The sequence below is a fragment of the Cetorhinus maximus genome, chromosome 15 (assembly GCF_964194155.1).
Source record: "Cetorhinus maximus chromosome 15, sCetMax3.hap1.1, whole genome shotgun sequence".
NCBI lineage: Eukaryota > Metazoa > Chordata > Chondrichthyes > Lamniformes > Cetorhinidae > Cetorhinus > Cetorhinus maximus.
This window is the reverse complement of record NC_135893.1, coordinates 91,390,780-91,418,679: the sequence shown is the minus strand read 5'-3', so window position 1 is coordinate 91,418,679 and position 27,900 is coordinate 91,390,780. Positions and strand designations below refer to the sequence as shown.

Genomic DNA, 27,900 nt, shown 5'->3' with positions numbered 1-27,900 from the left:
TTGTAACCTTTTTTGAACAAGGGCGTAATGTTTGCAATTCTCCAGTCCTCTGGCACCTCCAACGAATCCAGGAAACATTGAAAGATTGCCAGTGCCTCTGGAATTTCCACCCTCACTTCCCTCAATATTCTTGGATGCATCTCATCCGGTCCTGGTGCCTTATCAACTTTAAGTACTGACAGTTTATCAAATATCTCCTCCTTATCAATTTTAAAGCCTTCTAGTGACTGAGTTTCCTCCTCTGTCACCATGGCCTGGACAACATCTACCTCGTAGGTAAAGACAGATGCAAAGTATTCATTTAACGCCTCAGCCATGCGTCTTGCCTCCATTTGTAAACCCCCTTTCTGGTCCCTAACCTGCCCTACTCTTTCTTTTACCATCCTTTCACTATTGATGTGCTCACAGAATACTTTGGGATTCCCTTTTATGTTAGCTGCCAGTCTTTTTTCATAATCTCTCTTTGCTTCTCGTATTTGCTTTTTCACATCCCTTCTGAACCTTCTGTATGCAGCTTGGTTCTCAATTGTATTTGCTACCTGACACCTGTCGTAAGCACACTTTTTCTTTAACTTAATTTCCCCTTTGTCATCCAGGGAGCTCTGGATTTGTTTGTCCTACCCTTCCCTTTTGAGGGAACGTACCTTGACTGTGCCCAAACGATCTCCTCTTTGAAGGTAGCCCGTTGTTCAGCTACTGTTTTTCCTGTCAACCTTTGGCTCCAGTCTATCCAGCCCAGCTCCGTTCTTGTCCCCTTGAAGTCCACTCTCAGCCAGTTGATTATTCTTACTCTGGATTGACCAATATCCTTTTCCAATGTAATCCTAAACTTTATGATACAATGATCACTGTTCCCCTACTGTCAATTGATCTACTTAGCCCGCCTCATTCCCAAGAACCAGGTCTAGCAGTGCCTACTTTCTCGTTAGACTGGACACATTCTGCTGTAGGAAATTCTCCTGAACACAATCTAGGAACGCTTGTCCCTCACTGCCCCTTACACTACCACTATCCCAGTCTCCATACAAGTAATTAAGGTCCTCCATTATAACTACTCCACAATGTTTACACCTCTCTGTAATTTCCTTACAGAGCTGTTCCTCTATATCCTTCCCACTAGCTGGTGGTCTATACATTACGCCGAGCAATGTAATTGAACCCTTCTTATTCCTTAGCTCTAGCCAAATTGATTCTGTCCTTGAGTCCTCTGACACATCCTCTCTCTCCAGTACTGCAATACTCTCCTTAACCAAAAACACCACCCCTCCTCATTTGTTCCCGTTCCTATCCTTTCTGAACACTGTAACCAAGAATATTTAGCACTCAGATCTGCCCTTCCTTAAGCCAGGTCTCCGTTATCGCCACATCATAATCCCACAGGGTAATCTGTGCCTGTAACTTTCTGATTTTATTAACTATCCTCCGTGCATTCACGTACATGCAGTGTCAACCCTGATTTAGACTTCATTATTTGCTCCCTTATTCCGACTCCATCTATTAACTTACTATTCTCTATTTTAGTGTTATCTGCCTCTCCCAGCATTCCATGCAACCTGGTATTACTTTCTAATATTCTCTCCTGGTTCCCACACCCCTGCTGAGTTAGTTTAAACCTTCCCCAACAGCACTAGCAAAACGACCTGCAAGGAACTCAGTCCCGGCTCTGTTCAGATGCAATCCATCCGGCTTGTACAGGTGCCATCTCTGCCAGAGCCAGTCCCAGTGTCCCAGGAATCTAAAGCCCTCCCTCCTGCACCATCTTTCCAGCCACACATTCATCTGTCTTATCTTCCTATTTCTGTACTCGCTTGCACATGGCAGGAGGAGTAATCCGGAGATTGCTACTTTAGAGATCCTGCTTGCTAATTTTCTACCTAGCTCCCTAAATTCCGATTGCAGGACCACATCCCCCTTCCTACCTATGTCGTTAGTATCAATGTGAACCACGACCTCTGGCTGTTTGCCCTCCCCCACAAGAATGTCCTGTAGCCGTCCTGCGACATCCTTGACCCTAGCACCAGGGAGGCAACAAACCATCCTGGAGTCACATTGATGGTCACAGAAACGCCTGTCTGTTCCCCTAACTAAAGAATCCCCCATCAGTACTGCTCTTCCGCTCTACTTCCTCCCCTCCTGTGCAGCTGGGCCACCCGGGGTGCCACGGGCTTGACTCTTGCTGCACTCCTCCAAAGATCCTTCGCCCTCACTGATATCCTGAATGGAAAACCGTTTAGTGAGTGAGACCTCTGAGGACTCCTGCACTACCTATCTGTTTCTCTTGGACTGCCCGGTGGTCACCTATTCCCTATATGCCTGCTTGCCCCTAACTTGTGATGTGACCACCTCTCTGAACACGCTATCCTCGTAGTTCTCTGCCTCACAGATGCACCTCAGTGTCTCCAACCGCTGATCAAGCTCTGAAACGCGGAGCTCAAGCTTATGCAGCCAGTGACACTTGCTGCACTTGGGCTCGTCTGGGTCACGAGAAGTGTCTACAGGATAGGTATTCTGCTTGGCTAAGCTGTCCTGCCATGCCTTAACCTTAAACTTTTAAATCTTGCTTAATAGACCTTACCAAAAAGTACAGTTCCTACTTTATTCTAAACCTTAGGAATAGAATAAACATTAAACACTTACTAGATACTCACCAGATATTCACCAAACAGCTAGCTTCTTCTTCAACCAATCAAATTGCTTCTTTCCTGTAATAATCAGAGAACTCTGATCCTTATAATTTTATTAAGTGATGACTTACAGTTTGGAACAGTATGGTCACTACGCATCAATGTTTTCAACCTATTTTTGGGTTGCATTTTACTAAATTTCTCATAACCTTGTCTGCTTTACTAGCTGTGGGTACTGGTACCACTAAGTCTGATATCATTTTCACCTTGATAATCTGTGTAAACTAAAAAAAGTGAACAAAAGTATCTACAACCTACAAAATGTCCAAAACCAGCATTTTAAAATTTTTTTTTAATGCAGTCATTTCATTTATCAAGTTAGAATATCACTCAGCCTGTTTTCCCTGAGTAAACAAAAACAAAAAAAAACAATATCAGCCAGTTCATACCTTCCGTTATAGGGGATTATTTGTTTATTTTTTGTGAAACTGGGATTTGACCTGTCAGCAATCTAGATGGAGAGCTGCTGTAGCTCCCAGAACCTTCAAAAAATAAACACTGGAAGCTCAAGTTGTGTGTCAGGCTTAGAGTTGAATTAAATTAAAATTGAATTAGCCGATCCTGAAATAAACCATCTGTCAAACATCCAACCAAATATGAAACAGACAGGACCAGTATCAGGCTGGGCTGGAAATACATGGCCATTGGCTAATGGGAAACATTGCTGGATCAGGGCCGAAGATCATTAAGAATTGTGTAGCAATTGCAACACAAAAGCAATCAATCTGTGTTAGGATTAGGGCTATTGCACATATGGAGGATAAATACCATGTGCCTGCTCTGTCCACATATCCCTTTGTTTCCTCTTTCCTTCAACCATCAAGTCTTATCTGTTGACCTATGCGGTGCTGCAATCACTAACTCTGCTAGTGCATTCCACAGCCTCAGAAACCTCTGTGTTAAAACCAGTCTCTCCAACTCTCTGATTACCTTATAGACACATCCCTTTGTCTGAGACTCATAAATCCACTTACCCTTTAACATTTCATCATTTTAAACACCTCGATCAAATCATTCCTTAACCTCCAAAGGCCTCCTTAACATCGTACCTCCCAGAAAATGTGGGAGTTACCATCTTTAAAGTGTACCATGCCTAATAGACCCCAAAAGAAATGTCACAGAAAAGTGAGAAGCACACTTACACCCTTTACCCAACACCAAACATGTGCAGCCATGATTAAATTTACTCAATCTGCCTTCATGCAGCTTGTAGCTGTCATTTTACAGAAGGATGTCTTCAGCCTGAATAGACAAGCCCCCATTGATGCAATTCCTTCAAAATTTTCATCTTTACATGGAACAGCATTGTCCACTCACCTGTACTGTCCCATTATAACAAAATTTCCCACATGTTTAGCACAAGCACACTTCATCCTTAAGGGTTAACTGCTACCTTAACAGATTTTCCAAATGTCAGCTACAAGCCAACCTATCTGAGCAAGTTTCACATGTACCTGTAGCCTACTCGAATTGAGAAAGATTGCTGTTGAAAGATTGTACCAAACATTTCTTCTGTGCTGGAACTGCTTGTGAGCTAACACTCTGAATCAGCTCAACTCCATCTTTCCCATCGTTGGAGTATCAGAACTGTAATGTTCTCTCTATGACTCACTATACCTTTGATATCTTTTTGGCAAATGACTTCAAACAAACATGCCAAGATTTTACAGCTATTAACATTTAAATTCACAAGTGAAGTTAATTGGAACCCTTCCGTTTATCCCTAGGAATAGCACTCAAATCTAAGATGATATTTTAAGAATAACCTTTCACTCTATAGTCTCACAAGCAAATCCAACCAAAAAGCTATTTTTACAAAGCAACAGGAGTGGATGTGTGGTGGGGGAGGAGGCTAGTGGGTTGCTTTAGAATTTACTTTTTCCCAACATTAGAATTTGCTCATCTTTCTACAGCATCTGTGTGGGGAAATTACTAATGGTTTTATGTATGCTTCTAACTTCTGCCTCAGTCTGTAATGAATAAGTTACCATCTTGCTTCAGATTGTTGCTAAATTATGAGAAGTCATTTATATCACTTTCCCAACATTGAAACAATCGCACTGGACCGACACTGGGGACCTGTTTTTAATCGATCCTGGTATAATGTAATTCTATTGTATTGTAACAGACTTGAAAATACACACATCAAGATTAATTTCTGACCAAGATTTGAAAGTGTAGATCTAAAGACCTAGAAAATGAAATGGAAAAGTAAATAACTGTTGAAAGAGAAAATATAAACAAAGTGAAAAGAATTAAAAGATTGGAAAAAAGATATAAGTTTAAGTAACATGTATAAAACAAAACCCAAAGTTAAAAAAGGCAGGAGAAACAAGAGATTTGATCATTTCCTAACAACCAATAACTGAGAAATACTGTTAAGCCTAGCTCCCTGAAGTAAATCAATTTGGCAATACTCAGTCATGCTATTGCCCAGATTTGTAATCATAATTCATCTATGGAACCAATTAGTCATCCATTGAACATCCCATTGGAAGCAATTTAGGATGAATGCACGAATTGCGGCATCGATCTTAAATAGGTTGATTGCGGCCTAAAGGTGCCATTGTCTCCAGTGTTTGAAATTAAAACTCTATTGAAGGTATACTGTCTTCCTGTGAAACATCAGTTAGGCCTTCATTATGACTTCGGAATATTGAGTTTTTTCCCACTGCCCATGATACGTTGCTTCTGGATTACCATCACAAACTATGAACATTCTAAAATTGGACAATTTGGGGAAAAGAATTCCTCTATAGACTGTGAAATCTCAAACCTGCTCCTAATGAATGGATTTACAATCCTATCGTGTAACTGTAAAGTAAATCCTTATTGTGTTTACTTTTTAAAACCACCCTTGGAATGGCCTGGAAAACATTATTTTCCTTTGAGGAGAAACTTTTTGTGAGATACTGATCATGTGTAGAGAACAAGATGGAGAGATAATAGTTCATGCCTTGAATGGCATTTGGTTCATCTGTAGATGTGTACTGACATTATTCATCAAGGGCTAGGAAAACAAGAACCTTTAAATGGTCCACATTTTACAAAATTCAGCTCTGCAGTCAGTAAACCTAAAAAAGGGTTCATGTTCTCAATTTATCATGTTGTTTAATGATTAGAAGGGCTAATGACAGTTTTTGTAAACTAAAACAGTGCGATATGGGACCAAATGGCATCCTTTACTGCTTTTGTCCAGCGTGAGATAGTCTTTAAAAGAGGAAGAGGCTATTTTAATTTTCCATTCCTACTTTTGATTGTTAAAAATTTGCCAAGTGCAATGCATAGACATAATGAAGCCAAAAAATGTTGCCACCATGGTTATTATGTCTTTCCACTGTGAAGGAATTCTTCAATATTGCATTTATTTTCACTTCTCTTTAATTGAACCCAGATAAGAGTACCAGTGATTTTGAATATAAGAACATTCTCTTCATATTGTTAATTCAGGAGATTTAATAATGAATCAAATATGGAAAATAATTCTTAAGGAATTTTGAATGATTGAAATTTATATTGATTTTGTTACGGTATTTGATTAACTTTGTGTTTCCATTTACTGTTTTGCTTTGCCATGTGAATGGAATCCTCATGATATTCAGTCATACTTGCTCAGTTAGTAACCTGAATTGTGTATGTGGCTGTCCCATAACGATAACTGAATGCAAATAACAATATAATTCACAAAACCTACTACAAAGGTGTTTCAGATGTGCTCATTAAGTAAATGAATATTACGTTCCCTAAACTGACAGTTTAAGTGAAAAGCATGCATACCTTCCCAATGGTAAGTTAGAAAAATAGCAGGGAATATTGTTATCAAGAGTTTAGGTAAGAGGTAGTCATAAATAATATAAATTCATGGCATCTTGATAATTTTTTTTTTGGATATCTTTATTGAAGGAATCTTTCGAGCCGCAAGCAAGTTGTCAGGACTCAACATGCCATGCTCTACACCCAATACTCAGGCTGGTGTCTTGACTTGTGAACTTCAGAACTGCCCTTATTGTGCCCGCGTTTTAGAAAACCCAGAGCTAGAGCTCAGTGATTCAGAAAGTGGTGACTCTGATGCTGATGGCGTGTATGAATTTACACACGACATCGCGCAAGGTGACCAAAGAGATCAGATACACAAGAACAAAAAGAAACCAAAGGAAAAGAATAAATTAATCGTGCTCTGGACATTATTCTCTGAAAAAATGAAAAGAATTGTGGAAAGTAAATATTTTAACCGTGGGATTATGATAGCCATTCTGATCAACACGTTGAGCATGGGTATTGAGTACCATGAGCAGGTAAGAGTTAATAATTAATGTTTCTGTCTGTCTGGTGACTGGAATATCTTGTAAAAGAAATGGCTTTCACCTAATGTTTCCTGGCCTTTTTATGGATTTGTATTATTTTGCTTGACAAGCCTCAATATAGTCTGCTTATTATTCGATTAAACACTATTTACATTTAAAGGTTAATTGACTTACTAAGGTCGACGTTCTCAGCTAAAATGGAGTATCAAGATGGGAAAGCAGGTAAAATGGTCCTTTGGTGCCATGCAAACATTGTTGAAACATCATGATGTGGCATTTACTATCAGTTGCTTGAGCTAAGGTTTAAAATTGACTGTCTATCTAGTAATTATGGTTTACCTTTAAGAATAATACTTGTTAAGGAAGGTCACATGATTTGTAGTAACCAATAGGAGAGTAGCATAGGCTACTTCTGGAGTCAGTGTAGAGATAGGGTTAGAGTTGAAAGCACACAGAAGTTGCTGCTGAGTACATTGTAAATAAACTTAATGGGGAGGATTTTCCCTTTGTTGGGCGGGTGGGACCGGGAGCAGCCACGCAACGGTCCGCCGCCCCTGATCATACCTCAACTGTGATTTTACACTGGCTGGCCAATTAACGGCCAGCCAGGGTGAATCGCATACTGAAACGCTCAACGCTGCCTGGTTGGGGTGGGTGGGGGGAGAAGGGCGAGTGCGGAAGTCAGCGCATGTGCGTGGGTGCACGCAGTGAAAGCTCCCTGAAGGCACAGAGCTGCCTCAGGGAGCTGAAGATTTCTCACATTAAAAATAAAGATTTTAAAATTAAGGTAAACATGTCTCCACTCATGTGACGCTGTTACATGAGCAGGGACATGTTAAAAATGAGAATTAAAAGTTTTTATTTTATTTTTAATTAACATCGGAAACCTCATCCCTCCCATGGATAAGAATTCCTCAAAGGCCCAAAGGCCGCTTGGCCTTTTCGCCCGCCCGCCAACCATAAGGTTGAACGGGCAGGGAAAAATTCACTTTAATTAATTAATTAATGGGCTTAACAGCCCACTATTTCACACTTGTGCGTGTCAGGCGCACACCTGCATGCCGAGCTGAAAATCCACCCCAGCCTTTTCACCAAAGAAGTGTCTGCTGATCAACTCTATAATTAATAGTAACAACTCGGCCACCCTCACAACAGTCTATTTGAATGTCACCAGGAGCCATGTATTGACCAGAGGCCTGATGATTTGCAACAAGAGAAGAATTGGATTTTAGTGTGCCAATCAGTTATCATAAACCTCCTGTAGCCAACTTAAGAGCATGGAGAAAGACTTGGGAATAGACCATCTAGCTATCCTGTCGGCCAAGTATGATTTAATGAACAATGGTAAATGTTGTGGGAGTTGAGAAGGCTTGTGGAGAAAAGAGTGTGTTTCATCAGTAATTCTTAAATTCCACTGTAATTAAGATTTGATATCAGAGTACGAATATACAGCATCAGTAGCTTCAGCAGAATGAATTCCTAGTTTGTAATGCTTCACAATCTTCATTACAAATTTAACAATGGCAAAGCAGTCCTAAGAAGGACTTCATTTTATGGAGATATAAGACCGTCCGTTTGCTCCCGAGGCGGGTGCACAGAGTTGGGAAAATTCCCGGCTCGCACCCCCTCGGGAGAAACAGCTCCAAATAACAGGATTGTGGTTTTCGGGGTGGGCGGGTGCGTATTGGAGTCGGGCCTGCCAACCCCGGAAACAGTATGGAGGCAGCCACAGGGGCTGCCAAGTGCCGAGGCAGGCTGTTTAAAAGGCCCACCTTGGTGCTCTGGGACTTTTACCAGTTGTAGTAAAAAGACAGCCCTCTGGCCCTCACCCCTCACACCCCTTCAAATTCCCCAAACACTCCCCATACCCCATTCATGCCAACACATTCCCCACCTGCCCCCATATTGCTCTTCATACCCTCCATGCCAACCTATACCCCTCTACCCACCCTGTAGCACCTCGTACCCTTCATGCCAACCTATGTCCCTCTACCCATCCCATAGCCCCCATGCCAGCTCATGCCAACTCATGCTAACCCATGCCCCCTACCCACCACCCTTTGCCCTTACACCTTCCATGCCAACTCACCCAATAACTACCAAGGGCATACCTCAGGAACCATGCTGAGATGCAGCGTTTCACGGCTGCAGGGCAGGCTTGCAGGAAGCGAGTTGGCTTCCAGCTGACTTTCCTTCCAGGGAGTGAGCCATCCACCACCACTCCTCCCCTGCCAACCCCCACCCTCCCCTAGTAAAATGCAGCCCTTGTTCTGGTACCCATGCCTATCACTCGAGCCTTAGTCAGCAACAAGTTTCATATTAAGTAATGTTAAACAAAAATAATAAATATGAATTCAAATTGTATAACCAATTTTTACACAGAAAAATATACATGTTTGGTATTACGAGGAGAGTCAGAATTTTTATAACATGGGAGGGGGCCTCAAAAGCAAAACGGTTGAGATTCCCTAATTTAAGTAACATGTAGAGAAGAACATGAGTTAAAAATTAGGCCTCTAATTTAAACAAGCAACAAATCAAATTCTGCCCGTTTGCTGCTGCCTTACTTTCTTGATCAAAGAAACTAATTTATATTCATACGTTCAGTAATAAAAATTGTCCACACTTGTACGACTCAAATCCATTATTACTATATTAGCATTTGTTAGCCGCAATTCTATCTGAGATAACCCTTTGTCTTCGACATTTGAAATGGTTCTTTCAGTGTTCAAGTACATTTACAGCAGTGCATAGACCAATAAAAGATAATGGATTAATTGTGCTGTAAAGAGATAATTTTATGGTAATTATGTTTAAGGTAATTATATTTTATGATTTGACAGTTTGTTTTAATGAAGTATTTCACAGTGTTTCAAAATAGGTTAGATACATTGGCCAGAATTTTACCGGTCCTTTGGGGATGGGCTTTGGAGGCAGGAAGGCTGGCAAACAGCGTGGGAATGTGTTGGGAGGTGGACCATTTTTCCAGAGGCGGGAAGGTTGGCTACCTGCCAGGAGCCCAATTGAGCCACTTTACACGTCTGCGAGATTTTTTCCCATGGCAAGGTGGGGGGCACTGACACGTGGGGAAACATCCCAGTGATCTCCCTGCAGGCTCTGGGGGTGAACCATCCTTTTTGGGTGCTCTGTGGCTCATGGAGGGACCCTCCAGAGGCAATGGCTGCCCCCAAGGCAGTGGCGATGTCAGTACTTAACAATCCCTTCTACCCACCCGCTCCAGTTGCTGCCTGCCTGGCTCTAGCATTCCCTAATTCAATTATCCCTCTTGAGGGCACCTGCTCATTGAAGTAACCTCGCCATGGAGCTGCAGCCTGAGCAATGCCTGCCACTAGCAGTGGAACTGCTAAGCTGCTTGCTTTCTGATTAGGCTGGCAGCATTTGGAGGCTGGCCAGCAGTGGCCACGTAATTGGCCACAACATGGACTGCAGCAGTTCAAGGAGGCAGCTCACCACCACCTTCTCAAGGGCAACTTGGGATGTGCAATAAATGCTGGCCCAGCCAGGAAAGAGGGGTCACCTCCCGCTTTCTGTCCTGGCAGCAGGGCTTCTGCCATCCAAGTAAGATTCAGCCATTATCTTTCAGATTCTGTGGTTAAACTGGGAAACTCACTTAGCATCCCATTCCCTACATATTCATCTTGCTTCACTTAATTTTCTCTTCTTCTTCTCTTCATTTCTTAATAATGTTTAGTGTAGACTAACTTCAGTTAATTGTCTTCAGAATGTGAACAGAAATTATTTTTTGATGTAATGGGTTCCCTTCAAACCAAAGTGCTTGAATGAATGTCATAAGATTAGTTCCTCTTGAATACCAATGTTTAAAATTCTGATTTACATGATGTTCAAGCCTCAAAATTTCCAATGCCAATAATGGATATTTGGCAAAACTTTGAGGAAAAAGAAGTTTTGGAAGAATGTAAATTTATTTCACACTTTTTGCGCTCTATGCATCTGGTGTAACATGCTCTCATCTGACTTATTTGATTACAAAACAATTACAGAGCTCATGATAGAGATGATTAAAATGAGCCATATAAAAGGAAGAAAGTAGGGTAGAATAGCTCATTCATAGATCTGCATTCATTAAGTTTGTACTGAGTTTACAGGTTTTCAGTTCATTTAGACAACTAGATGGGAGCTTTACTCTTGAGTGAAAAAAACAAGTCACATAAAATCATATTAATAGAAATGAGCATAATCACAAAGTCATGCTTGGAATGAAAGTAGTACCTTTCGGATGTTCACTGTTATTGTGACGTCAAGGGCAGAACTTTATGTCTTTATGTTCCCTCACCAGCGGGTTTGTAGACAGGGTAGGGGGGTGGGGGGTGGTGGGGATGGCCTTAAAGTTTTTTAGATGGCCTTCCCACCGGGCTACCGCCCACCTCTACGTAATTTTGCACTGAGATGGGCAAGGCCTAGTCCGGCCAGCCTGCTCCATTTGAGGCCCTTAAGTGGCCAATTATTGGCCATATAAGAGCCCTCTTCTGCCCAGCCTTAATGTCCAGGCTTGTGGGAGGAGTTCAGGGGCAGGGGAAGTCCCAAAAAGTAACCCTGTTCAGGCCTTGGGTGGGAAGGCAGGGGGCGGGCGGGGGGTGGGGGAGCACCTCCATCAGCAGCCTCCTTTTATCATTGGGCATACCCCCCCCCCAAAAGGTCTGGCCCCTGCATGTGCTCCCCCCCTCCCTCTCCACCAACGCCCCAAATCTTCTCTGCCCACCCACCCACTCTGGGCCTCACCTCCACTCCACCCTGAGACCCCCCACACTTACCTGGTCCTGGATTCCTGGGACTTAAACTGTGGGGACTGCTTGCCATCCCAGTCTTGTTCACTGCAGCTTCTGGCGCTGCAAGGACTAGAGAGCTGCTGGCCAATCAGATTGGTCAGTATCTCTCTGAGGCAGGTTTTCCTTCTAAGTGAGGGGTGGAAGTCCCGCCTCCAGCCAATTAACACTCATTGGAGTGTTAAATAGCTGAGGGGCAGGCTGTATCGACAGGGATGTATCTTCTGCTGACTCCCTGGATCGCGAGAAGGGAAACCTCGTGATCCTAAAAATCCTGGCCCAAGGGTCTGGGAGACTTGGAGTATGAGAACCATTAATGCTTTTAAAGTAGGGAATGGTACAAAATGCACAGATGTAATTAGCCGCTGAATTATTTATTTAGTGTCTAAGTCCTTGGTGCAATTGTAGCAAGACCTGGACAATATCAAGGCTTGGGCTGACAAGTGACAAGTAACATTCGCGTCACACAAGTGTCAGGCAAAGACAATCTCCAACAAGAGAGAATCCAACCATCGCCTCTGATGTTCAATGGCATTACCATCACTGAATTCCCCACTATCAACATCCTGGGGATTACCATTGACTAGAAACTGAACTGGACTAGCCATATAAATACTGTGGCTACAAGAGCAGGTCAGAGGCTAGGAATCCTGCGATGAGTAACTCACCTCCTGACTCCCCAAAGCCTGTCTACCATCTACAAGTCACAAGTCAGGAGTGCGTTGGAATACTCCCCACTTGCCTGGATGAGTGCAGCTCACACAACACTCAAGAAGCTTGACATCATCCAGGACAAAGCAGCCCCCTTGATTGGCAACACATCCACAAACATTCACTCCTTCCAACACCAACGCACAGTAGCAACAGTGTGTACCATCTACAAGATGCACTGCAGGAATTCACCAAGGCTCCTTCGACAGCACCTTCCAAATCCACAACCATCACCATCTAGAAGGACAAGGGCAGCAGACACATGAGAACACCACCACCTGGAAGTTCCCCTCCAAGCCACTCACCGTCCTGACAGAAATATATCGGCGTTCCTTCACTGTCGCCGGGTCAAGATCCTGGAACTCCCTTCCTAACAGCACTGTGGGTGTACTTACACCACATAGACTGCAGCGATTCAAGAAAGCAGCTCACCACCACCTTCTCAAGGGCAACTAGGGATGTGCAGTAAATGCTGGTCCAGCCAGCAAAGCCCACATTCCCATGAATGAATAAAAAAAATAGTCACTTTTGTTTCTGTGTAACAATAGAAGCTCAAGGGATCTTCTTTTGTATTTGGATTTCTGTAAAAGCTTAGCTCCACCTTCAACCACTTCTTAAAGTTGAACCAGTGCTTTGTAATTTTCCACATTGATATGTTTATACATTCCAGCTCCAGAGATTTCCCAATACAGGAATGCTCGTGCCTCCAGGAGCAAGAATAAACAATTCTCTAGACTGGTTTGTATAGTGCACTGTACGTTACATTTTCATAAGGATTTTTGTGTTTTTAATCATGTTCTGTATTATTCAAGACTCTTTTTTAAAAAAGTCCAGATTGCCAGCACGATAAAAGAGCTCAACAATCTACACATTTGCTTCAAAACTTGCCTAAAATATTTTAAAATGAGAAATTTTCCTGAGGTGATAAAATTATTATTTGTGTTCAGAGTTTATGATTTCTGTGGTTCTGTAGGGAACAGGTCTTTAAAAATCTGCATATTGATCTGTATTATATTATAACATGAGCAATTAATGCATTCGTATCAAATTCCTGTCTGGTAAAAATTAAGGACTCGTAAAAATTCTGGCCAATGTATCTAACTTATTTAATAAGAATTTTTAGTTTCCTAAATAAATAGGTTTCAGAGGAATTTGATTGTGTAAAGTGTTCATATAATATTGCACAGTGTAATTACCAGGCTGCAATCCTGTGGCTGGAACTGAAACTACCAGGGTAGCTGTCTCAGGAGACTATAACATTGTCACAAATGTTAGTAATTTGCAGCTGAATATGCAGAAGATGATGATAGTTGAAGCTGTTTTATCAGCTACATTACCCATATTTATATGGAGAGCAAGAAATGCTTCGTTCAACTGAAGTAAATATTTGCATCAATTATAAAGCGGAAGTGACTGACCATCAATACTTTTTTTTAAAGGCTAGCACTGATTTGGCTCTTTTAGTGGCAATTTCTCTTGCTTGCTTTCTTGTTTATTCCTTTTTTTCCATCATTTCCTGGCTCTGCTCTTCCCAGCCTTTAGACTTATTTTACCTCTCAGTCCCTGTAAATACTACTTTTTCATTTCCAATTTATTAGTCTGCCATAGAGCTGCTTTATAAAATAATTCTGCATCTTTATGACTTTATAAGAAGTCAAATTGCCATATAAAATATTAAAATAAAAAGGGAACATACTCCCATTAATTGATTCAGCACAGTGCTTCTTCGAGCCACATAAGGGTGTCCTGTGACTTTGAGTCCCTATAGGTCCATCAAAGAACCCTTGTCACTGCACTTACATTGGACCAAGAGCCCCTACTTTCTGTGGCTTCCCACTACTTGCCTTGCACTTTGGGCGGGAACTCAGACATCGGCATGCTAATGAGGCCTGACCGTTAAAATTGGCCAGAATAGCCACTCCCAGACCAGTTGGCAGCTCACTTGGTCACTTTCCTGCTCGGTAGTTGAAATTCCTATCATTTCAGTTTTGAACCCATTGCAACATTATACCACTTGTTATGACTGCAGCTGATGTTATTTCCTAAGCAAGCCAAATCCCAGAGGGTACCCTGTCTTACTGATCATAACCTTTTTTTATATATTTTGAAATTGAGGGGGAAACTACTAATTCCAGAAGCAACACTTTTAGGATTTAAAATTTATTAACAAGAAAAAAAAACAAAGCATCCAAGATTAAAATTACACAGTTAAACAGTCTTACAAAACATTGCCCCCCAAAAAACCCACTTGGTCAAAACATGCAAGTAAACTACTTGGCAACAGCTCCCTTATAGATTTTTAACTATAAAAATCCAGTGATATTACCCAAGGTAAAACCTGGGGCAAAAACTTCCCCCCATCGGGGGGGGTTGTGCAGGGGCAGGAGCGAACCCGATCAGCGCCCCCAATTGGAGCCGCGCCGCCATTTTACGTGGGCGGGCCAATTAAGGCCCGTCCAGCGTGACGCGCGCCCGGAAGCCTCAGGGAGACTAGTTTAAGGTTTAAAAATTTAAATAAAGAAAAGGAAATATTTTAAGACATGTCTCTTCATGTGACAGTGTCATATGAGCTGGGACATGTTCATGAATTTTGATTTTAAAATTTATTTACTTAATGAAACCTTCATGAAACCTCATCCTGCCTGTGGATGAGGTTTCATGAAAAATGCGAAGGCTGCCTGGGCTCTTCGCCTGCCCGCCAACCTTAAGGTTGCACGGGCAACCCTGTTAATTGTTTTAACAACTATTTAAGTGGCCTTAATAGGCTTTTGGATGTGCGCCTGCTGAACTGAAAATCTAAATGACGTGCGGTGACGTCAGGACACCCGCCCGACGTCACCGCGCGTCATTTTGCCCTTCGGCGAATGGGCCCCGCCCCTGTTTGCCGACCCAAAAATTCTTCCCCTGCTGTTTCTTTAATAAAGTATACCACATGAATTCTCACTCTCTTCCACTCTGCTGTGGAAAAAAAACCAAAGGAAGTTCAGGAACAGACCACTCTCTGAAAACAAAGACTTCTCTGGCTTGAAACTGGATGGCTGCTTCAAATTCACAACTTTTCTCAGCACAGAGCTGGTCTCAGGACATCTCCCACACATAGCCATCTCAACACAACTCAACATCTTTCCTTAAATATCCTTTCCCCCTCTGATCTTAAACTCCATTATTCTAAGCACCTCTTTTAAACTCAAATTTTTCCAAAATATAAAAATCTTTCATGTCTTCCTATTGCCTCCACTTTCTGGTCAAATAAAATTTAATAACCTTCCCTTGTTCACTTATGAAACCTTTGTAAGTTGTAAAAGTCCCTTGTCACTTCTAAACTCCCTTTGAAACTTAACAGCTGAAATGTCAAGTCCTTACTTATCACCTGATGTGAATTTTAAAACCCAACCTATTTACTCGTATATTCAACTTCACCATAGCCTTTCATTACAAATGCATGCATCTATAACCTTTACCTTTCATCTCTTTGCTCCCACAGACAAATTGTCTTTATTAACCTTCCTCCAGTTTAATTACATGCACACAGACACACACACTCACAGCCTTCTTTACAGAATACAACCATATTCCTAAAAATATGTTTTAAAAAACCCATCTTCACACATTGTATCATGCTATTGAATTAATGATGACAACACCAGGCTCCAAAGTTGCTTTGTTTTACACTGACAATAATTTAGCAACAGTAGTTTGTGGAGTTACACATCACATTTCTAATTGTCTATGATATTATCTGATTGCAACAGAACAAAATATACAGGCAAGAAAAGTTATAAATAACATAAATGCAATCTAAATTTTTCAGTGACAATAACCCAGAACTTTTACTTTTGTGATGTGTAACTTGCATTCGACAATGCCACATGACCTTTAACCTTCATTGATTGATGTATGGCATCATTATACCACATGAGGAGAACCATGTTCATTCAAGTATAATGATTGAATGGTGATCTTCAAATGTTATTCAGCAGAAATATACTGTGATATATTCTATTTTCAACATGAAAGATATGAGTTCAAGGTAATTACACAGATCAACATATTTTGTGGCCTGCTATGTTGCAGATCACAGTGTCATTAAAATATTTGATAAATGGCATGAAAGCTTCAATATGCTTAATTTTAATATTTAGATAAAGCTTGTCAACATCATCGCTGCACTCCCTCCAAGGCTGATATGTAATTTCTAAGACGTAGTGCACAGAACTGCTCATGATACTTCAGGTGTAGTCTAACAAGGGCTTTGTATGACTGAAGCATGACTGCAACCCCCTCGTATTCTAGTCCTTTGGATATAAAGGCCCACATTCCATTAACCTTTTTGATTATTTTCTGTACCTTGTTCATGATATTTTAATGTTCTATGTACCTGGACTGCATGTACCCCAAGTCTCTTTGGACCTCCACTGTTTCTAGCTTTCCATCATAACACTACCTTCCACTTTAGGTCATAAGTGGATGACCTCACATGTTCCTACATTGAAATTCATTTGCCATTTGGTTGCAATTTCTACATAATCCTATGTCGGTTCCAGTCTCCAGAAAGCTGCCTTAATAGTACATCCTACCATCATTAAGGGAAGAATTTTCCCCCCGTCGAGGGGGAAGTGCAGGAGCGGGCGCATGCGGGTGCACCTCTGATTGGCGCCCCCGATCAGGGGTGCACTGCCATTTTATGTGGGCGGGCCAATTAAGGCCCGCCAAGCGTGACGTCCGCCAGGAAGCGCATTGCGCTCCCTGTGCAGGCGGGGGAGGAGGGGCGGGATTCCCTCGGCCAAGAGTGCGCACTCATCTCCCTGAGGCTAAGTGCTGCCTCAGGGAGATCGGCGCCAAATTTAAAAATGGTCAAGGGGCAAAAATAAAACTTCTCTGATATGTCCCCTCATGTGACACTGTCACATGAGTTGGAATATGTCCATCATTTTTAATCAAACATTTAATAAATTTTTAAAAACCCTCATGAAACCTCATTCCGCCTGTGGATGAGGTTTCATGTTCTTTCTGAAGGCCGTCTGGGCTCTTCACCTGCCCGCCAATCTTAAGGTTGAATGGGTAGGTCCATTAATGAGCTTAATTACTTTTTAAATGGCCTCAATAGGCCAGTGTCAGGTCGGCGGGTGCACAGCTGATTCGGCTGTGTCCCCGCCAACCTGAAAATTGAAATGACATGGGGTGACGTCAGGAGTTCCGCCCGACATCATCCCGCATCATTTTACATGTCGGCGAGCAGGCCCCTCCCCCCCCCTCCCCAACCTAAATATCCCACCCTGTCACCTAATTTTCTTCTCTCTTTGAGACACTGATGCTTACTTGAGTATGCTTGTGCAAGCATTGACAACCCTTTGGCACCTCAGTCATGTTCACATGTGAACTTGAGTTGTGACTGTTTGCAGCTTATATAATATGGGGGACATCGCAAGTCTGTCCTGTGAATATATAACATCCATCCTTGTAATTGTTCCACTAAGGCCAAAGACAACTGAAAATGCAAGTCCAAAGCAAGGAAAGCAATCAGCAGCTTGAACTTTTCTTATATTTTGCTGACAGTAGCCCAGAAACACGAAGGTCAAATGTCATACACTCCATCTGAGATCAGCTGACTTAACTTGGAAGAGGGCAGGAATTCAATTGGAAATATTTTTTGAGAATTTTTATTCTCAGTCTTCTTAAGGGTTGACTTAACTCTGCCTGTCCAGCAGAAGTGAGGCAGATGAACAGCTAAAATGCCCCATGCTACTAGCATGCACCACTAAATACACATGCAAAACCCTCAAAGATTTATATAGGCACAGACAAAGTCTCTTGTGGAATGTTAAAATATTTCTTGAGACTGTGTAGGAGTAGATGGATGAATTGACTTGTATTAATATAGTGAGAATATGTAGAGTTGTGTAAAGTGGGATGGAGGTGATGGGAGAAAAGAATCCAAGACACTATGAAAGCAGAGAAGCTATGGGGAAAAATAAAGGAAAGGATGATAAAAGGTAAAAATTTATGAAAAGTAAATAAAACAACCAAAGAAAATAAAACAAGATGAATTTCAAAAGTAAAACTAGACTGAAAGAGAAGAAAAGGCTAAAAGAATGAAACCAAAAATAAATGTTGCTTCTTGACTCCCATCTTTACTGATATTGTAAATGATTCCGTCTCCTTGGGTGCTCTTCCTCTTGTTTTCAGAATTTTCATCATCACCCTCTCATTTAAACTTTCGCCATCACTGTCCTCTTAAAGAGCCCATCCTTGATCCCTCTAAAACTACCATCCTGTCTCTAACCTCCCTTACATTTCCAAAGTTCTTGAATGTATTCTCTTGCCCCAAATTCCTGCCCATTTTTCCTGCAACTTCATAATTGACTCGTCACAGGTTTCTGCTTCTGTCACAGCACTGAAACAGCCCTAACTAAAGTAACGAATGACACTCGGTGTGACTGTGACTGTAGTGCACTATTCTCCTTGTCCTCCTCAATCTGTCTGCAGCCTTTGACAGGGTCAACCCATGCCATCCTCTTTCACTCAGTAGGATTGCCTTTGTTTGGTTCCTTTCCTACTTGTCCATTTGTCATGACAGCATCTCTAGCAAGGGCTTAATTTTCATCCCACTCCTACAGCATTAAATCTGGAGTCCACCAGGGATCTTTCCTCAGCTCACTTCTCTTTCTCAATGACATGCTGACCTATGGCAATATCATCACAGTCAAGGAAATCTCAGGTTGCTTACCATGGTGTGAACATGGGGTTGGCTTCCATGCCTATGCTGATAGAACCAAGCACCGCCTCTCCATTGATCTCAACTGCCTCTGTTCTGACAGACTGTTTGTCCAATATAGACCATTAGGTGATCTGCAGTTTCCTCCAGTTAAACTTTGTGAACACTGGAAGCCTTCATCTTCAACCACTGCCACAAACTCCATACCCTTACCACTGATTCCATTCCTTTACCTGGCCATTGTCTCCTCCAGACTGTTTGCAGACTGGTGGGGGTAGGGGTGGTGGGGAGAGATTTGTTTGCTTAATACCATTTTTGGTATTAGTGGTATCAGTGGAGGATGGCAGTCAGCAGTCAGTCAGCTAGCGGTCAGCAGCATTGCCTGTCCTGGCAAATTGATGTAAGTCTGCAGCACTTTGTGACCAAATTTCTCCCCTATTGGCATCTTATTCAATCACAGGCTTAGCTTCCAACCCCAAAATGCTTACCACCACAAAGACTACCTACTTCCACCTCCAAAACATCATCTACTTCAGCCTGTTTGCTGCTGAAATCCTCATCTATGCTTTTATCATCTTCAGGCTTGGTTAGTGCAGTCACCAGCTTCCCATCCACCACCCTTTCTAAACTTTAGCGCATCCAGAAATTTGCTGCTTGTATCCTAACACCCATCAAGTCCCATTCACCCATGAACCTTGTGAGCACTGACCTACGTTGCCTCTTAGCGCCTCAATATCTCAAATGTAAAATTCTCATTGTGTTTAAAGCCCTTCATGGCCTCACCCTTCCCTTTACTTGAAACCTTCAACTGCAACCCTCACCTCACCAAATTCTTTGTTGCTTCAACTCTGGAATTTATGCAATCCCCTCCCTTCACCTCACCATCGGAAGATATGCTTTCAGCAACCTAGGTGCCACATTCTGGAATTTCCTTCCTAAACACTCTCAAATTCCATGGGCTGGATTTTACAGGTGGGGGTGTACAACTTACCTCCCTGGAAGAAAAGTCGGTACCAAACTGACTGACTTTAAATAAGGCCACCCTGCAGTGATAACATGCTGGGGATGGTGTAAGCAAGCAGAGTGTGGGACTTCTATCCCTCAGGGACAGGAAGTCCCTCCCTCGAGAGCTGAAAGCCAATCTAATTGGTAAGCAGCTTTTGCAGTTCCAGTAGCACCAAAACTCAGTAATAAGTACTGCTAGGACTACAAGAAGACCACACTGAAGAGAGCAATGGATCCTAGACTCAGTTAAGTCCTGGGCTTTTGGGGCGGGGAGGGATCAAGCACTGATGGAGGAGGGCGAGGTGGGGAGGGAGGGTGGGGTGGAAGGGGTGTGGTGCAAGTTTTGGAAGGCAGGCGGAGAGGCATAAGGTACAATCTTAGAGGGTACCATCAATACACAAAGGTCACCCTCCAAAGCATTTACCCCTCTTCCTTCCCGCCTTTTCATTAACTTGGGTGAGAAAACAGCCATCTCACTCTTGCCCACGTGCCACTGCCCAGTGTATTATGACAGTGGAGGAGGATTGAGGGCCTTAAGTGGGCAATAATTGGCCACTTAAGGGCCTCAATTGGCCTAAGGGCAGGTGAGCTAGTGGATGCCCTACCCATCCCCATATTATCGGAACCAGGCCGTGGCGGGTAGGAGGACGGTGGGCTAGCCATATTACGTGTCCCCCTTGCCGAAAATATGCCTGGCCGGTGTCCGTAAAATGCAGCCCCCTATCCAATTCTTCCTTTAAGGCCCTCCTTAAAACCCACTTCCCTGCTCAAGCTTTTGGGACCTTTCTAATATCCTCTTGGTCCAGGGATCCATTTTGCCTGAGTACATTTTATCATGTATCTTGTATCAAGTATGTTAATTAAAACAAGTAAAAGAACGTGCAAGAAAAATGGAATGAGATTGAAATAAATAAAAAACAGAAACAAAAAGGAAAATCTGGAGTGCAAGTAATACTAGAAAAGGACAGAAAAGCAACTCTTATGCTTGACAGAATATTAATTTATGATTCTTCAAAATCATTTGGATTAAAACAATTGCTCTATGTGTAGTACACTAATTTTTTGCAACGAGTGAAAATGACAGTTTGTCAAAAAAATAACTACAATTACTCCCAGGCCTTGCCAACAACTGCAAATTAAAAGATTCTGGGCACTAAGCTTAAATGATATCTAAAATATTAAACAAGGGACTTTTGTTCCAACTAGGTACCACACATCAAAAGAGTTTGGTAAATGCTATATTTGAAAGGTTCAGTCCAAATGATTTTTTTTCCATATGAAAACTTGACATTTAATTTGAACTGTGGACTTGGAAATTGCAGATACAAATGTAAAATTGGCAAACCTCAAATGAGACTATAAATGGGAAGATATCTTTCCTGAAGAGTAGTGCATGTGTGGAGCAGACTCCCAGCAAAAGCTAATAGCTCCTTTTAAAAACTAAACAGCTGAGATAAAAAAAAGCATAGTGCAAATGCTAAACATCGTAACTAAAAATAAAATGTGCTGGAAGTACAAAGCAGGTCGAAATCTACAGAGAGATTGTTGAGGTTTAGATCCTTCATCATAATCTGCTGTGATGAAAGGCTACCCTATCTTTTATTATTTAAGATGCTGATGGACCTGCTGTGTATTTCAAACTCGCTCAAATTTTCACTACTAGTTGACAGGATTGTTGCCCCTCCAGCATCAGAAGTGTACAGAACATCAAAGACTTTTGTTGGAATCTTGATCTTGAGTTCCAAGCTTATCCTTATTTACCGAATAAATCAAGTATTGTGCTTCAGCTGCAATTGTTATCTTCCATTATGTATCCTTTCAATAATATATGAGCTTTTATGATCAGTAAATTGTTACAAAACATGTTGTAATCATTGATAGAAATAAAAGAAAATCACCCCCATGGATTTTACTGCAAGGTTGCAAATGGAATTAGAGATACAAGTGCTCCATAAATCCCACCTGAAAGCTTCAGTGATGCCCATTGGCAAGGGGAGTTAAGCAGCAAGGGACTGAGCAGGTTGGCTTCACAAGTTAGATGTTGCAAGTTGCTGAAAGAAACCAGAAATTGATTTATGGTGTACAATGAAGAGTTCTTCAGATATTTGTAGCAAGCACAGCTCACCATAGTGACATCCTTGGCACACCCAGTGTAAGATTATAGCACATAAAAGAAGCAATGTCATTAGAGAATCATACATAGAGATAAATAAGGATAGATGACAGATTCATTACAAAGTACAGTTTGTATTTGTGGGAATTTGGATACTGTGAAGTGTTATAACATGAGTAAACGTGTGTCTTTCATTATTTCATTTTCCTGGACGTGAACCATCACGTCCATTTGCCAAAACTGGTAATATAAAATACAAACAGCACCTATGGCTCTCCTTGCTTGACAATAAAGTAATACATCATTTAAGTATTATATCCATGATCCAGTATATTATGAACTTTCAGTCAATTTTGAACATAGACTATTAAACTGGCCGCTGCAGTTCATATGACCTTTTGGCATTTTGAGCTCCAGACAGCCTTGAGTCTCAGGCAAATATTTAATTAAATATGGACATTCACAGCCATCTGGGGAATTCACACATTCCTTTGTTTAAGGTTGGAACATCAACAAAGGAACCATAGCATTCCAGCTGGCCCATCTTTCTGTTTCACCATGGACAAAAGAAACATTGAAACTCAATGTGTGTTAGACGAATGTGAATGGATTGCATCAACCTTCCATTGTATCATGATGATCCCTCATCCAAACTAGACTGGGTGAATTTCAAGGTGTCAAACAACAATATAGGATGTGTAATCAACACACCAACCCTTTTGGAAAAAGGATTTTGGACTTGTACAAGTCACATGGTGAGGAAGCCATTTTCTGTCTGCTTTTGAAATAACAGCAAGAAGCTGTTAGGCAAACAGAGTTCCATCAGAAAGCCACCAAATCAGCTGCAAGTCATCTAAGCAGCCAAGGTAATAAACAGTGATATCTTGAAAGTTGGAGAAGGTCTCTCCCCAACCTGTCAACCTGTTCCAATTTCGAGTTCACCTGAGAACCAACCTCCTGGGAAATTCACCTGCAAGAGGCCTCACAGATTACTGAGAATCCTCTGCTTTACAAGACCTTCACTTCAACTAAAACATCAACTTATCTAAGAAACTACAGGCCTGCCTCAAAAGAGACTGAGATAATTATAAGTTGCAATGTATTGTTTTACCTTCATTTGTATCTAATCTGTGTGTGTGTGTGTGTGTGTGTGTATGTGAGTCGAATGAGTGAGATGTCACATTTTAGACATCCAAGGCAAATGTTTGATAATAAATAACCTTATTTTTTAAAACTCACATAAAGCTTGCTGCTGGGACTATTTAAATTGGGACAATTACTCTGAGGGTAAGAAAACACACACCTTTTTCTTACAAACATATTGATTACGAGTAATTAAAAAGGATTGCTTAAATTTTGTCTGTGATTGTCACTCCCTGAGGACTGGGAATAAGTGCCAAAGATGACTACTATGATCACATCACAAAACGCTCTTATCATCCAAAATGAGAATGTCACAAGAGATTTACTTCACTAGTACACTTAGCTCAGATGTTTTTCAGAACATTAATTCACCTCAAGACCTCAAATAAGTTGCATCATACTTTCTCCCATAAGATAACCTTACCTGAATCTAACATGGTATGTTTTACTTCCTTGTAATCCTCCTAGTTGACTACTGAGTTCATCACCATGTGCATTTTTCTAATAAGATTCTCACTCCTGTGTCACTTATGGATATGATGTCATACATCACATACTTCTGATAGATGTTCTTCATTAATCTATTGGTTGCACTCATCATTCAAGGTTGTCTCAAGTTCCAGTGTTAATGTTAATGTTTTGTATAATAATTGCAAATGACCATTCAGAAAAACTGATTTGTACGATCTTTGCATTTTGTGCAACTGATTATCCATCACTCGACAGACAAGCAAAGCACATTCACTGGCAAAATACCAATTAGAACACATTTGAGTTTGAACTCAGTCCCTGTCTTTATGCTTTTAAGAATTATTTAGTGTAATTTATTAATTTAAGTATGAAAATGTACACAGAATAGCAACTACGTTATTTATGGGGAAACATTGTCAAATAGTTGATTCGAGTTGCACAGTTTATCTTCAAATCAACAACTTCAGGAGGCAGGACTAGTAGCCTCCAGCTCTGTGGAAGTATGGCTGGTAAACAGGGGAAGCTTTAGGGCAGTGTCTTTTTCTAGGTTTACCAACCTCCAGGATTGGTCTGGAGTCTCAAGGAACTGAATATCAACCTCCAGGACACTGCTGTATGCAACCCTGGAGAAAAATAATCGAGATGTTAGAAAAATATTGTTTTATTTTGTCACTTTCTTTGAGCTTTTCTCTTTACCAGATATAAAAATATTGAAAATGAGAGAAAAAGGCTGTTTGGCTAACAGTCAAGCATCACCCAAATGGGTAAAGAAGACTCTGTAGAAGAGTCATACGGACTCGAAACATTAACACTGTTCCTCCCTCCATAGTTGCTGCCAGACCTGCTGCATTTTTCCAGCATTTTCTGTCTTTATTATCCAAATGGCTAAAGAGTCTTGCTTTCCAGTGGGTGTAGGAAGGCAGTGCGTGGATGAATGTGTGGCCGACTATTGGCTCGAGTGTGGGGGCAAGTCTTGTGATGAAATCTCCAGGAATACATTTAATCACAGTTGGAAACCCTGGGAACATTCTCCACGCCCCCATTGGGGGGGGAAGTGCGGGAGCGGACGCCGGTGGCCAGCCTTATGATCGGCACCCCTGGTCGGCGGGGGGCACCGCCATTTTACACAGATGGGCCAATTAAGGCCCACCCAGTGTGAACGTCCTCCAGGAAGTGCTATGCGCTTCCTGTGTGGGCAGGGGAGGAATTCCCTCAGCCGGGAGTACGCTCTTTCGCACATGCGCACGAAAGAGCGCACAGATCTCCCTGAGGCAAAGGATCAGGGAGATCGGCTCCGATTCAAAAGTTGACAGAAAGGTAATAAAAAAAATTTCCCTGACCTGTCCCCTCCTGTGACACTGATACAGAAGTTGGGACATGTCCTTAACTTTTATTTAAACATTTGATAAACATTCAAAAGCCCTCATGAAACCTCATCCCCCCCACCGTGGAAGAGGTTTCATGCTTTTTTTCGAGGCCTGCCTGGGTTCCCGGCCTGCCCGCTAAGGTTGGATGTGCAGGTCCATCAATCAAGTTAATTAATTTTTTAATGGCCTTACTAGGCTGTTGACAGTTCGGCAGGCACGCAGCCAAATCGGCTGCACGCCTGCCGAACTGAAAGTCTAAATGATGTGGGGTGACGTCAGGACGCATGCTCGACGTATCCCTGAGTCATGTGATGTGTCGGTGAGCGGGCCCCGCCCCCACTCGCCGACCAGAAAAACCTGCCCCCTGTGTTTATCACGTAAATAAACCAAGGTCACTTCTCTTAAATGACTAAGTCATTGTTAAGTAAAGTAGACTGGTCTCATAGAAGTGAGCAAAGTGACCACACCTGTTAACATCAGGTTTTATGTCTCTATAAGCGTTTTGATGATTTTTGTACTGTAATGTATTACTGATATGATTATTTCGCAAGGATGTGTCGAAATACTCCATGACCTTGCATATTGGTACTCAACAAGTTGCCCTATATCCTGTGTGGTACCACAGTGTGGTACATTTAATTCAGTTTGTTAATGTTGGTGAAAAATCTGCTGTAGTATCAAATCGATTCATGTCTTTACAGATGTACATGTATCTGTGAAATTCCTGAGCACTAGTATGTGAAAAGGCAAGGGAGATTGTTTGAGAACTGTGCAGTGTGTCAAGAGATAGGGAGAGTGAGCAGAGAATGAGCACTGTGCAGTGTGTCATGTGGTCTTGGAGAGTAATTGAGCAGCGTCCTGGGAGGGAAAGGAAATGAGCTTCTAGTTGGCTTTCAAAAGGGAATTGGTAAAGCACCTAAAGGGACAAAATTAGCAGGGTTACACAGATGGGGATGGGGAGTTGGAATAGCTAAATTAATGTCGCAGAGAGCCGGGCTGGACCCTATGGGCCGAATGTTCCCCTTCTATAACCGTTCTATTTTCTGATGCTTGAACATTTTGTACCACATGAGAAGATGGGGTTGAATGTTTAAGTACGGAATGAGAGCATCAAAAGTAAAGTAGAATGTGTTCATTGCATGTCTATTGGAAAACAGTGGAGAGTATTTGATAATTGTGTCAGCAAAATTAACTGACCAGTATGCAGTGGTGTCAGGAAACAAAGAATAATACTTGAACTCTACGCACTACATTAGGAGGTTGGAACCCGGACAAGTCTATCAGGAGAAACTAGGGAGTAGGTTTGATCATTTTGCAGTTTATTGGGAGGCATATAGTATAGCATTTAAGTGGAAATTAGACAGGCATATGAGTTAGAAGGTAATAGCTGGTTATTATGGCAGAAAAGAGAGGAGAAGGCTTGGGTGGAGCATAACTACTGGCATGGACTAATTGGGCTGAATGGCCTGTTTCGATGCTGTGTCTCTGATGTAATTCTATGTAGCGGATAATGTATAATGTGCAGAGTGTCAGAAAATCTGGAGCATGTTTGAACATAGTGAAGCATTGCAGGAAGCAAGAGGCAAAACTTGGGGCAGGATTTTCAGGTCATCGGGCGGGCACAGAAGGTGGGCACGGACGGCGGGCCCAGGAGTGGCCGGGAAATGGGCCGCCGCCTGCAATCGGCCCCTGACCGCAATTTCACAATTAACGGCCAGTCAGCGCTGCTGGGTGGGCGGCAGGAGGAGGGCGAGCGCTGAAGTCAGCGCGGGCACGGGGGAGCGCGCAATGAAAGCTCCCTGAAGGCAGAGAGCTGCCTCAGGGAGCTGAAGAATTTTAGAAACAAAAAGAAAGATTATGAAATGCAGGGAAAAATGTCCCCACATCGTACTCACTCACCTGAACATGTAGATAATAAAAATTCTGCCAAAACATTTTTAAAAAATTAATCTCAGAAACCTCATCCCGCCTGTGGATGAAGTTTCCTCAAAAATCCAAAGGCCGCCTGACCGATTTGCCCGCCTGCCTGTAAGATTGGACGGACAGTGAAAAGTCGTTCTTAATTAATACATTAATGGCCTTAATAGGCCTCTTAATTGTCGGTGGGTATGCTGCCAACTCTTGCACGTGCCCACCGACCAAAATATCGCGCGAATGTGCGATGATGCACGCTCGTCTGATGTCATTGCACGCTATTTTATGCCCAATCGGGTCAGGCACATGCCCGCCCGCGGGACATAAAATTCTGCTCTTGATCCGTGTGCAGTGTATTAGTAGTCCTGGGTGACTGAGCATCCAACAAATGTGTCAGGAAGCAAGGGAACATGTCAGTGTGTCAGATTGTTGCAGAAAGTATGGAGTGTGTGAGGAAATGAAAGAGCGTTGTGCATAGTAAAAGCCTCTTGAAGAGATAAATTATCTTGACCTAAGTTGGAGTGTCTTTCACTGTCTTGTGATGAAAGGCTGAGGCAGAGCATTCCTCCTTTGTTTATCTGTTTCCAGAGGCTGTGGCAGACAACCCGTCTCTAATCTTAACAAGGAGACCAGCACATGGTGGTTGCTGTCTCCAATCCCCATATGAA

At 42.1% G+C, this 27,900-nt stretch overlaps 1 protein-coding gene across 1 annotated transcript in view; it reads left to right on the top strand.

The window, feature by feature from the left end:
- cacna1ha (calcium channel, voltage-dependent, T type, alpha 1H subunit a) overlaps positions 1 to 27,900 on the top strand; it is a 610,320-nt gene that overhangs the window by 393,831 nt on the left and 188,589 nt on the right. Inside the window, exon 11 of the mRNA XM_078558934.1 lies at positions 6,588 to 6,979. Coding sequence (XP_078415060.1) covers positions 6,588 to 6,979 — 392 coding nt within the window. The remainder of the gene's footprint in view (positions 1 to 6,587; positions 6,980 to 27,900) is intronic.